Source organism: Macrotis lagotis, chromosome X (genome assembly GCF_037893015.1).
Source record: "Macrotis lagotis isolate mMagLag1 chromosome X, bilby.v1.9.chrom.fasta, whole genome shotgun sequence".
In the NCBI taxonomy this organism is placed as follows: Eukaryota; Metazoa; Chordata; class Mammalia; order Peramelemorphia; family Peramelidae; genus Macrotis; species Macrotis lagotis.
The window spans coordinates 650403089-650415139 of record NC_133666.1 but is presented as its reverse complement, the minus strand read 5'-3'; the positions used below and the strand labels follow the sequence as shown (position 1 = coordinate 650415139).

The window sequence follows — 12051 nt, the reverse complement described above, 5'->3', positions numbered from 1 at the left end:
CCCTGAACACTAGTATAGTGGTCTGATTCTAGGCTTCTGAACAGATTTTTCTTCCCTGTGGAAACAAGTTTAAGGATCTGAATCCTGATCCATAACCAGCTGTATGACTTTGGGTAAGTCATTTCCTACTATTTTTCATTCAGTTAAATGAAAGGGAAAAGAGCCAGTCAGTTTTCTCCTCTTTATTATGATTAGGATTATGATTAGTACAAAGAATGGAAGGTCTTTCCCCAAGTCCACATAACTAGTCAGGGGCAGATTCAAACCCAGGAGCAAATCTGGTGCTTCTTTCTTTTTTCCCCAATATGCTAAGAGTAAACTGATAATTTCCCTGGAAATAAGAAGAGGTACAAAGAATATAGCTCTGTCCTATGACTTCTTTGGGGAAGCTAGGTGGTGCAGTGGATAGAGCACTGGCACTGGAGTCAGGAGGACCTGAGTTCGAATCCGACCTCAGACAGTTAATAATTACCTAGCTGTGTGGCCTTGGGCAAGCCATTTAACCCCAATGCCTTGCAAAAACCTAAAAATAATAGTAGTAGTAATAATAATAATAATAATAATAATATTCTATACTATGACTTCTTGAGTCTGCCCACCAGAAGGGAGAATGACTTAGTTAAGGACATGAGTCATTATCTTTTTTTTAAAGGTTTTTGCAAGGCAAACAGGGTTAAGTGGCTTGCCCAAGGCCACACAGCTAGGTCATTATTAAGTGTCTGAGACGGGATTCGAACCCAGGTCCTCCTGACTCCAGGGCCAGTGCTTTATCCACTAGCCACCTAGCCGCCCCTAAGGGAGAATGACTTAATCTAATGGGGAGACCTGGCCCTCTTCCTTGGGATGAGGGTGCTCAAGTCAAATAACAATAATTGTAATAATTATAGCATTTATAGACATTGTTAAGGTTTACAAAGCACTGAATGTCATTTCATTTAATCAAATGTCAAAGGTGGGAGGTTCAACTTTTTAAGGGTAGAGGTGTGTGTGGAGTAGGGTAATAACCAGATAAAGGATTCAGACTAAACCTCTGTTTCATTTCAGGCTTCATTTTATTCAATGGCGAACATCAGTACCCTTACGGAAAAAGGGAAAGGATATGGGTGAGTAGGAGCTGTCCGGTCTTGAGGAGGCCGCTATAACCCTCATCTGTGGTCACTGAGGGGGAAATCTAGCAAAAGGTGCCTCCTCTCGAACAGTTTCCTGGAAAAAAAGAACAAAAATAAGTGAAGACATTCAGGTAGGAGCTGTCTCCTTGGAGTGAGGAGAAGACAGAGAAGCCCAAGCTTTGGGGTTCCTTGGAATCACCAATGCTTGGTGATTCCTGCTCCTTTGGCAATTTTTCCCAGGGTGATCTGGGAAAAGTGGGGTAGGGCAAAAGGTAGGGGAGGTGTGACAGCAAAAATGAGAAAAGGAGAGAGAAAAAAGGGAAGAAAGAAAGAGCATGAGAGACAGAAGAGGAAGAAGAAAATGGGGAGGGAGAGAAAGAAAGAGGGAGAGAAAGGAGGAAAGAGAAAAGAGGAGGGAGAAAAAGGAGGAAGGAGAGAAAGGAGGAGGGAGTAAAAAGAAGAAAGAGAGAAAGGGGAAGAAGGGAAGGAAGGGAGGGAAGCAGGAGACAGGAATCAGGGTGATCTTTCCTCAGAAACACAGACCATGGACATCTCATCCATCTTCTCGAAGCCTTTCACATTCTTCCGGCAGCACTTCACAGCCACCAGCACAGAGCCCAGGACCAGAATGGACACGAACAAGCAGACCACAATCACCACGGAAGGATTACGCTGCGTTTCCACTTGGGGGGAGGGAAATTCTCAGTCAGGTTCTTCCTCTCCTCCCAACAATGTCATCCTTTTTTCCTTCCCTGTTCTGCCCCCCCCCCCCCCCAACCTGCTGCTGTTCCTGGAGAGCTCCTTGAGTAAGGTAAGGGAGTGGTGAATGGGGGTGAGGTTGCCCATACAGAGCATCTCTCTTTCCTTTGGTCACCATCCTTCCCAGTCAAATTCATTTCTATCCCACCAGTTTGAGTTCCCATAAGGCAGCAGTGACTCCTGGTACCCTTCCAGATGAAGACCAGCCTCTCAGGACTTAGCCTGACTGGGGGTGTGGGGTGTGGAGGAGGTGGGAAGAACCCAGCAGGTCTGGGGCCCTCACCTGAACTGGTACTGCTTTCCAGCTTGGTGGATCCCTCCTCTGGGATTTTCATACTTGTAGTAGGTGATGAAGCTCCAGAGGAGATGCTGGGGTTTGGGGAGGAACCCTCATGAGTATTTGGGGAGAAATGCTGAATAGTGTGAGAGGTAGAGCCACTGTGGGAGGTGGTAGTGGAGAGGGAGACATTGTGGGTGCTAGTAGTGGAAGGGGAGTCTTTGTGGAAGGTGGTTTGGGAGGTAGAGTCACTGTGGGAGGTGGTAGTGGAGGGGGAGACATTGTGGGTGCTGGCACTGGAGGGGCTGGAGCTTTTGTGGAAGGTAGAGCCACTGTGGGAGGTGGTAGTGGAGGGGGAGATACTGTGGGTGCTGGCATCGGAGGGGGGGCTTTTGTGGAAGGTGTTTTGGGAGGCAGAGTCACTGTGGGAGGTGGTAGTGGAGGGGGAGATACTGTGAGATATGATGGAGAAGGTGGTAGGGGAGCTGTTCGTGGTAGAGCTGGAAGTTCCGTTCCCTAAAGAAAGAATAGAGAAGACCTAGTTTTTCATATGAGAATACTAAATCCTCTTGGGTTAGAAATATCCCTCTCCTCTCTCCAGCTCCACAAGGAAATGGAATATTCTGGGCTCTTTCTTCCTAATCATTAACCCTTTGAAATAGAGGGAGGAGGTCCTGTTCTAAGAGGTAGCTTAGCCCTTTGGATCCCTGGTCAAGATTCACCTTATAAAGGGGCAAAGTTGGTAGCAAAATTGAGGGAAAATGAAGACTTCTTTTGAACTCTCACCCTCAAAGTCCTTGACCTCTAGCCTGTCACGGTGGCTTAAAAGGTTCTGTGGGCTGAGGAATAAAAAAAAAAAACCAAAACCATAGAATGTCAGAGCTGAGAAACTAGAATGTTCAGAGCTGGGAGGGTCCTTAGAACCCAGGAGGTCAAGGCTGGGAGGACCCTTAGAACCCAGGATGTCAGAGCTGGGAGAGCCCTTAGAACAACATCAGTGATAGAAAAGGCCATAAATTCTCTTGAGTCACAGGGTAGGGCTTTTCTCACACTACCATAAAGGGAAGCCTGGAGCAGTCAGGAGTGAAAGCGACAGCAGTCTTGGCCAACTTTCCAATTTTGTGGTTGGCTGATCTTCTCATCCCACCCCACCCACTTAGGGAACTCCACAGGTGGACCTGCCCCAGGGTGTGGGTGAGTAAATATTTTTTATTTAATTAAATTCAACTATTTCCTCACTCTAGTGCTGGCATGGCTCCCCAGACACCACTTTGCTCACAAACCTTTAGGTCTCAGACTGGCCAGGCAACTCTTCTAAGGGTGAATAAATAGCAAGTGCGCATTTCTATCACACCTTAAGATTTACAAAATACTTAACCAAAATATTATTTCATCTGATCCCCACAACAACCTGGGGAGGTTGGTACTATTATTTTTTTCATTTGAGGGAAAAGTGAGGCAGGCAGAGGTTCATCTACTTGCCCAGGATCACACATATAGAAAGTGTCTTAAGACAGGATTTACACTGATTTCTTCTTGAATCACCATCTAGGGCTGTCTCCACTACAACAACCAGCTGACCATGGTTCAAGGATCTGGCTGACACCCTGCATGTTTCTCTCCAATTAGCACAGGAACTTTGCTTTTCCTCTCCATCAATCTCTCTTTTTCACTTTGCCCCCTGACTATTCTACTGGATTCATTTGGCTCTGTCAGGAACAACTGACAGTCCTGAAGCACAGATTTATTTTAGAAAGGAAGAAACTGAGGCAGAGGGGAATTGAATTATATAAGGTCACAGAAGCTGGGACTAGACCTAACCCTCCCAATTCAGGAGTCTCTCCATTGGACTACATAGTATTACCCCCAGCTTCTCCTAACACTCCAAAGTGATCAGCAATATATCTGTAATCTTTGTATGTCTAATTTTTAAAAAATGACATGACATTTAACAGTAATAATAATAATAATAATAATAAAATTAACAGGCACTTTCTATATGTGTGATCCTGGGCAAGTTGATGAACCTCTGCCTGTCTCATTTTTCCCTCCAATGAAAAAAATAATAGTACCAATAAATAACTAATAGTGTGTGACACTCAATGTGCTAAGAGCTTTTAAAAATATTATCATTTGATTCTCCCAACCCTGGGAGGTAGGTGCTATAATTAAAGCCATTGTACTGGTGAGGAAACTGAGGCTGACAGAAATTAAATGACTTGCCTAAGGTCACACAGGCAGTATGTATCAGAGGTGAGCTTTATATCTAGATTCTCTGACACCATCCATGTTCAATAATCTTTCCATCTGACCATGCTGCCTCCTGGTGGAGAAACCACCAATGGACTGGCAAAGAATAAAGTGTTGGTACAATGCAATGTGTTCTGCCCTGAAACCTTCTGGGGTTCCCTTTTGCCTACAGACCCAAACAGAAATTCCTTAGCCTGACATTCAAGGATCTCCATAAGCTGAAACCTACTTATCTGTTCTGCTTTAATCTCATGCTACTGCCCTTCATGAAATTCATACCCCAGTGACTTGGGATTCTGCCCCACACCTGTATCTATCACAAGCCTTCTCTTCATCTGGAGAAGTTTACCCTCACCAGTTCAGGTGCTATCTCCACTACAACATCATCCTTGACCCCTCTTTCTGACACCCCACTACAACTTTCAGCCTCCAGTTTCCAGTCACAGGACTTCTCTTCCATTTCACCCCTTTGAGGAGCACAGTTTCTAGTAGTTACTTGAGTTATATTTGATGAAATATTAATCAATGGGTAAATATATTGACCAAACTTTGCTCCAGAGAAACGAGGAGAGTCTCCCACACTTCAGGGTGGATGGGTGTAAAGAAAGACATGGGACAGGGCTTTGGATGTGAAATATTCTATGGTCCTCCTGACTCCAGGGCTTGTGCTCTATCCATTGCACCACCTAGCCGCCCCTGTGAAATATTTTATGTACAGTCAATCTTAGTCACTATGTTGGTTAGCATTCCTGTCCTGCCTTTTTCTTCTTTTTTTAATTATTTGTTACAAGGGGTGACTGGTTGGGCAGCAGGACACAATGATGATAATGGTGTTGATGTTAATAATAATAATGATGACGACGATGATGATGATGATGACGTCACCCACTATCCAATCAATCACTTCTTGTAACAAAGCTAATAAGTTAGCATTTAAGGTTTAAGATTTGCAAAGTGCTCGACAAATATTATTTCGTTTGATCCTCACAACCACCCTGGAAGGTAGATACTAATATAACTTCCATTTTACAATAAGGAGGTTAGTGACTTGCCCAGGATCACATAGGTAATAAGAGTCTGAGGCTTGATTTGAACTCAGTTCAGTCAAACCCCACTAGCAATGCAAAATTCTATTCATTGTGATACCTGGTTTAGAAAAGAAGGTGATGGTCTTGGGGGGGGGGGTTGCAAGGCAATAGGGTTAAGTGCCTTGCCCAAGGTTACACAGCTAGGTAATTATAAAGAGTTTGAGGCCGAATTTGAACTCAGGTTCTCCTGACTCCAAGGCCAGGTGCTCTATCCACTGTGCCACCTAGCCACCCCCTTTTAAAAAATATATCAATAAAAATGAAAAACTAAAACAGAAAGAAATATTTGCTGAATTGGAAGGAAAAAACCATGTTAGTGCTCAAAAGTCTACCTGAAGAATGTGAGTAGATAAGGCTAGAACCAGGAGAGGGTCCAGGACATCATAGCAAGCAGAGATAAAAACTAGAAAATCTGCTCCATTAGGAAAGGGGTAGATGGGGTGGGACAGGTAATTCCTAGCTCTGCCAGTCTGTGCGTATAGATTGGCCAAGCTCTTGGTTCTGCTCCCTTCACTCAGCATCAACTCCTGTAATTCTTTCCATGCTTCTCTAGAGTTCGACCATTCATGGTTTCTTACAGACCAATAGGACTCTATAACAATCATATACCCTAACTTGTTCAGCCATTCCCCAATTGATGAGCACCCCTCAATTTCCAGTTCTTTGCTACTACAAAAAGAGCTGCTGGGGAATATTCTGGAACATGTGGAACTTTCCCCAGTTTTTATGATTTTTTTTTTCTGTCTATCGACCTAGTTATTGGCATTGCTGGGTCAAAGCTATGATGGGTTTCCTTGCTCTTTGGACCCAGTTCCATAATGCTCTCTGGAATGGCTGGATCAGTTCACAACTTCACAACCAGTCCTGTGCCCTTTAGAACAAGAGAAAGAAAACGATTTAAATGGCAACAGCTAGCTGTCGGACACCAAGCAACAAACTTCCTGGAGTGGGTTCCGGAGGAGAGAGGGACACTGCAGACATTTTCAGAAAGTCGGCCTAGGGAAGGGCGAGGGGAGCTCGGAATGGTTCCTAATAAACCATCTGCATGCTGAGGGGTGTAGGGCCCGATGCGCGCGGGGGGGGGGGGGCATCTATGGCGGGAAAGGCCAGACCCTACCTTGGCCTCCATTCCTTAGCCTTCCAAGCTACCCAAGGGTCTAGCTCCCCACTCCTAGCCCCAGCCCCAATTCCCAGCCCCTACCTCCGGCTCCGTCCAACGTCCCGGACAACAGCAGCAGGACGAAGAGAAGAGGCCGGCCTGGCATGGCTAGGGGAAGGATTTCGGCGGGGCCCCAGCTGGGGAAGGGCTCCCGGATCCCAGTTTCGGGCTGCCTGCCCTCCCGAGGCAAGTTCCCCGAAGGTGAGTCACTTAGCCCGCCGTCCCACCTCCGCACCTGTGCGCACACCCGGCGCTGCCCTCCGGGGCCGGGCCACCACGCGGATAGCCGAGGGCTGCGGGCCCGGAGAGCTGCCGGTGGCGGGGGGTAGTGCAGAGGGAGGGGCAAGTGGGGCGGGAATGGTCAAAGGCTCACCTGGGGAGAGGGCGGAGCCAGAATTTCCGACCTCCTCAACCCTACCTTGGAGGTGCTTAGCCGAGCCCCCAGACAAGGAAGGGCGGGACCAGCACAGTCCAAACAAAGGTATGGCCTTAAGGTTTACACCCCTCTCCCACCTCCTACTGGGAATAATTTTTAGATAATCACATCTTTCAAGAATGGCTAAGTGTGGGACCGCTAGGTGGCGCAGTGGATAGAGTTCAAGTCCAGCCTCAGACCCTTGGTAATTCAGGAGTACCTGAGTTTAAATCCAGCCTCAGACGCTTGGTAATTAACTAAAAATAAAAAAAGAATAGTTAGAATTAGGTTCATTCATGCTGAAGTTTAGTTGTCTGGCTTTTTTTGGATTTTCTTGGCAGATACTGGAGTGGTTTAGCATTTCCTTGTCTGGCTCACTTCGCTGCTGAGGGAACTGAAGCTAACAGGGTTGGTGGTCACACAGCTAGGAAGTACCTGATATAGATTTAAACTCAGATCCTCCTGACTCCAAGGTCAGTGTTTTATCCATTGCACCACCTACTTGCCCCCAAACCCCCTAATTTTATTTAATTTATTTCCTTTTTTAGCAAGCCAATGGGGTTAAGTGACTTGCCCAAGGTCATATAGCTAAGTAATTATTAAGTGTCTGAAGTCGAATTTGAACTTGAGTCAAATTTGACTCCAGGGCCAGTGCTCTATTCACTGCACCGCCTAGCTGTCCCTTAATTTTTTAATAAAACAGTTTATTTATTTATTTACTTATTCATTCATTCATTTATTTTCCCAATTATATGCAATGAGTTTTCTTTTTAAAAATATTTTGTTTTTCCAACTACATGTAATCTTAAAAAATTTATTTTGAATTTTACAATTTTTCCCCTAATCTCACTTCCCTCCCCCACCCCCCCACAGAAGGCAATCTGTTGGTCTTTATAGTTTCCTTGCTGTACATTGATCAAAACTGAATATGTTGAGAGAGAAATCATATCCTTAAAGGAAAAAATAAAATATGAGATAGAAAAATTACATAATAACTTTTTTAAATTAAAGGTAATAGTCGGTCTTTGTTTAAACTTCACAATTCTTTCTCTGCATACAGATGGTATTCTCCATCACAGATACCCTAAAATTGTCCTTGATTGCTGCACTGATGAAATGAGCAAGTCCATTAAGATTGATCATCAACCCCATGTTACTGTTATGGTGTACAATGTTCTTCTGGTTCCATGAAATCTTTTTTTTTTTACAGTTTTGAGTTTTAAATTTTTCTCCCTCCCCCCTTCCCCTGATAGAAAGCAATCTGATATAAAACTCTATATTTATAACCATACTTAACATAATAATGTATTATCCTTCATTCTTTGATAATTTTTTTAGGTTTTTGCATGGCAAAAGACATAAGAAATCTTCTTTTTTAGGTTTTTGCAAGACAATGGGGTTAAGTGGTTTGCCCAAGGCCACCACACAGCTCAGCAATTATTAAGTGTCTGAGGTGGGATTTGAACTCAGTACTCCTGACTCCAGGGCCGGTGCTCTATCCACTGTGTAACCTAGCCACCCCCATAATAATCATTTTTTGTGTGAGGAATTAGGACTAAGGGAAATGAAAGAAAATCATGAGATAGGAAGAAAAAATATAAGAGAAATTTAAAAAAAAACATGAATATAATGTTCTTTCAGATTCTGGAATAGTTTTTATTTCTATCTCTATGTGGATGGCATTATCTGTAACAGGTGTCCCAGGGTTGTCCTAGCCCTCTGAGCGACTGAGAGGAGCTGCATCCATCAGAGTTGATCAACTCACAATGTTGCTATTAATGTGTACGATGTTTTCGTGGTTCTGCTCCTTTCACTCAGTTGGTGTAATTTTTTACATGCTTCTCTAGAGTCTAATCATTCACGATTTCTTATAGAACAATAGTACTCCATAACATTCATATACCATAACTTATTCAGCCATTCCCCAAATGATGGGTATCCCCTCAATTTCCAATTATTTACCACTACAAAAAGAGCCATTACAAATAGTTTGGAACATGTGGGACTTTTTCTATTTTTTTTTTGGCAAGGCAATGGGATTAAGTGACTTGCCCAAGGTCACACAGCTAGGTAATTATTAAGTGTCTGAGGCTGGATTTGGACTCAAGTCCTTTTGATTCCAGGTTCTCTATTCAATGAACCACCTAGCTTCCCCAACTTTTTCTATTTTTATGATTTCTTCTGGATATAGGCCTAGTATTGGTATTGCTTGGTCAAAGGGTATGATCAGTTTTATTACTCTTTGGGCATAGTTCCATATTATTCTCTGGAATGGCTGAATTAGTTCATAACCACCAACAGTGCATTAATGTTTCAATCATCCCACAACTTCTCCAATATTAATAGTCAATGATCATTTTTTTTGCAAGGTTTTGAGTTTTACATTTTCCTTCCTTCCTCCTCTCCCCGCTGCTCCTGAGAGAAAGCAATTTAATATAAGCTATCATGGATAACCATGCTAAACATAGAAGAATCAAATGCAAATGGAAAAAAGAATATTAGAGAGAAAAAAGACATAATTCATAAGACAACTTTTAAAAATTGAAGATAGTCAGCTTTGGTCTACATTTAAACTTCACAGTTCCTTCTCTGGATATGGATGGCATTTTCTAGCACAAGTCTTTTACAATTGTCTTTGATTACTAATGTGCAAGTCCATCATAATTGATCATCACTCAATGTTGCTGTTAGTGTGTTTAATATTCTTCTGGTTCTGCTCACTTCACTCTGCATCAGTTCATTCAAGTCTTTCCAGATTATTCTGAAGTTAAGTCCCTCATGATTTCTTATGAAGCAATAGTATTCCATCACATTCATATACCACAAGTTAATCAGTTATTCCACAAGTGATGGACCTCCCCATCAATTTCCAGTTCTTCACTATTATGAAAAGAACTGCTATAAATATTTTTGTACATGTGGATTTTTTACCCTTTTTGTGATCTCTTTGGGATCTAGTAGGAGTATTGCTAAATCAAAAAATATGCTTGGTTTCCTTGTCCTTTGAGCTTAATTCCAAATTGCTCTTCAGGAAAAAAAATTTAACCAAGGCCCTTCACACTTCTTGGATCTGACCTAGGTCTCTTATACTCCTAAGTTTTGCTCTCAGTCCCTTGAATTCCATAAGTACAACCAAGGTCCTTGAAAGACCTAGGTGCTCTTAACCTCTCTAAGAATCAGGCTGGTCTCTTCCTAATTCCCATGGATAATGCTGGCTGCTCATGTTTCTTAGAGACTCATGAGGATCCTGACATGCTTCTAGGATTAACCCTAGATTTCTTATTTTCTCCTTGTGATGGCTTAGGTTGCTCATGTTCTCTAGGTATAGCAGTGGAATGGTCCCACCCCTTCACACTCACTAAAGACAATCTTTGTATCTCTTGTCTTAAACTCCCCAGAGGCACCCTAAACCCTTCAGAATATTCTGGGTCCCAAGAGCATCCAAAGCATGACATCATCCCTAGAGATAGCCAGCGACTTCATCTCTGTAGGAATGTCCTTGGAAGGAGTGTTTGCAGATCAAGACAGGAGGTGCTGAGAACTAAGAGTCCTTGCTCTAAAAATGGAAGCCAGGATAGGACTCCAAGAGAGTCATGATAACATGCTACCATGACCATAAGGAGTGGATAATGAGTTAGTTGAAAAGTAGAAAAATCAGTTGCAGCAGCCTAATACCTTTCCCAGAATAGTAGATAATAGGCATGTCTTCAAAATAACTCTACCATTCCCTTCTGCCTGTTGTGACTCAACTCTCCCACTTCACCCCACTGTCTCCCAGATGAACATGGGGCTGTGGTAGGCATCTGATTATAAGGTAGTAGTTAGGTTGTGATCTGCTTTGCAGATGTTGTTTCATTGGCTTTTCCCCCAAATCCACCCCATTTTCTGACCCTTTTTTCAATCAAGGTCCTGCTATCCCTCTTACAACCCAGGCTCACACAACCTCACGTCTGTCATCCCTGATCATTCTCCCCCACCCCATATAGCCAATCAATGACCAAACCCTGTCATTTTTATCTACAAAGCCCTTCTTTTATCTGTTACCTTCTTTATACAGGTATACCTCAAAGATGCAGGTTCAGTTCCAGATCACTTCAATAAAGCAAAAAAGTCAATAAAGTGAGACACACAAATTTTTTGGTTTTCCAGTGAATATAAAATTGTGTTTATACTCTATGTAGCCTACTAAGTGTGCAATAGTATTATGTCTTTAAAAGTAGACCAACATACATACCTTAATTAAAAATACTTTATTGTTAAAAATGCTAACCATCATCTGAACCTTCAGAGAATTGTGATCTTTTTGCTGGTGGAAGGTCTTGCCTCGATGCCGCTGGCTACTGTCTGAGCAGGGTGGTGGTTACTGAAGATTGAGGTGACTTAAAATAAAACAAAAATGAAGTTTGTTGCATCTTTCATGAAAGATCTCTCTATAGTACTTGATACTGTTTAATAGCATTTTACTCACAGAACTTCTTTTAAAATTGTAGTCAGTTGGGGCTGCTAGGTTGCACAGTGGAAAGAGCACCGGCCCTGGAGTCAAGAGGACCTGAGTTCAAATCCGACCTCAAACACTTAATAATTACCTAGCTGTGTGGCCTTGGGCAAACCACTTAACCCCATTTGCCTTGCAAAAACCTAAAAAAAAAAAGCATTGTAGTCAGTCCTCTCAAACCCTATCTCTGCTTTGTCAGCCAAATTTATGTAATATTCCTCAATATTGTTATGTCTCAGGGAACAAGGAAACCTAAGAAGAGGAAGAGAAATGGGAAATAGCAGGTCGAGGTTACAGAACGCCCATATTTATCAGTTAAATTCAACCTCTTATATGGGAAGGATTTGTAGTGCCCCAGAACAAGTACAATAGTGACATCATATATCATTGATCTGTAGACAACCTTAATAGATGTAATAATAATGAAAAACCTTAAAATAGTATAAGAATTACCAAAATGTGACACAGAAATGCACTGTGAGCAAATGCTGTTGGAAAA

General features: G+C 42.8%; 1 protein-coding gene and 1 long non-coding RNA gene across 3 annotated transcripts in view; one reads left to right on the top strand and one right to left on the bottom strand.

The window, feature by feature from the left end:
- Positions 1-1037: 1037 nt before the first annotated feature.
- Positions 1038-7418, bottom strand: CIST1 (colon, intestine and stomach enriched 1). Its single transcript, XM_074202229.1, has 5 exons — positions 7403-7418; positions 6685-6951; positions 2152-2661; positions 1653-1792; positions 1038-1203 (listed from the first exon to the last, which is right to left on the bottom strand). The coding sequence occupies exons 1-5, from the start codon at positions 7416-7418 to the stop codon at positions 1156-1158; spliced, it is 981 nt and encodes a 326-aa protein (XP_074058330.1). The 3' UTR covers positions 1038-1155.
- Positions 7419-7427: 9 nt separating this feature from the next.
- Positions 7428-12051, top strand: part of LOC141501116 (uncharacterized) — a 32178-nt gene continuing 27554 nt past the window's right edge. For both annotated transcript variants that reach the window (XR_012472143.1, XR_012472144.1), the window contains exon 1: positions 7428-7530. This is a non-coding gene — a long non-coding RNA (uncharacterized LOC141501116). The remainder of the gene's footprint in view (positions 7531-12051) is intronic.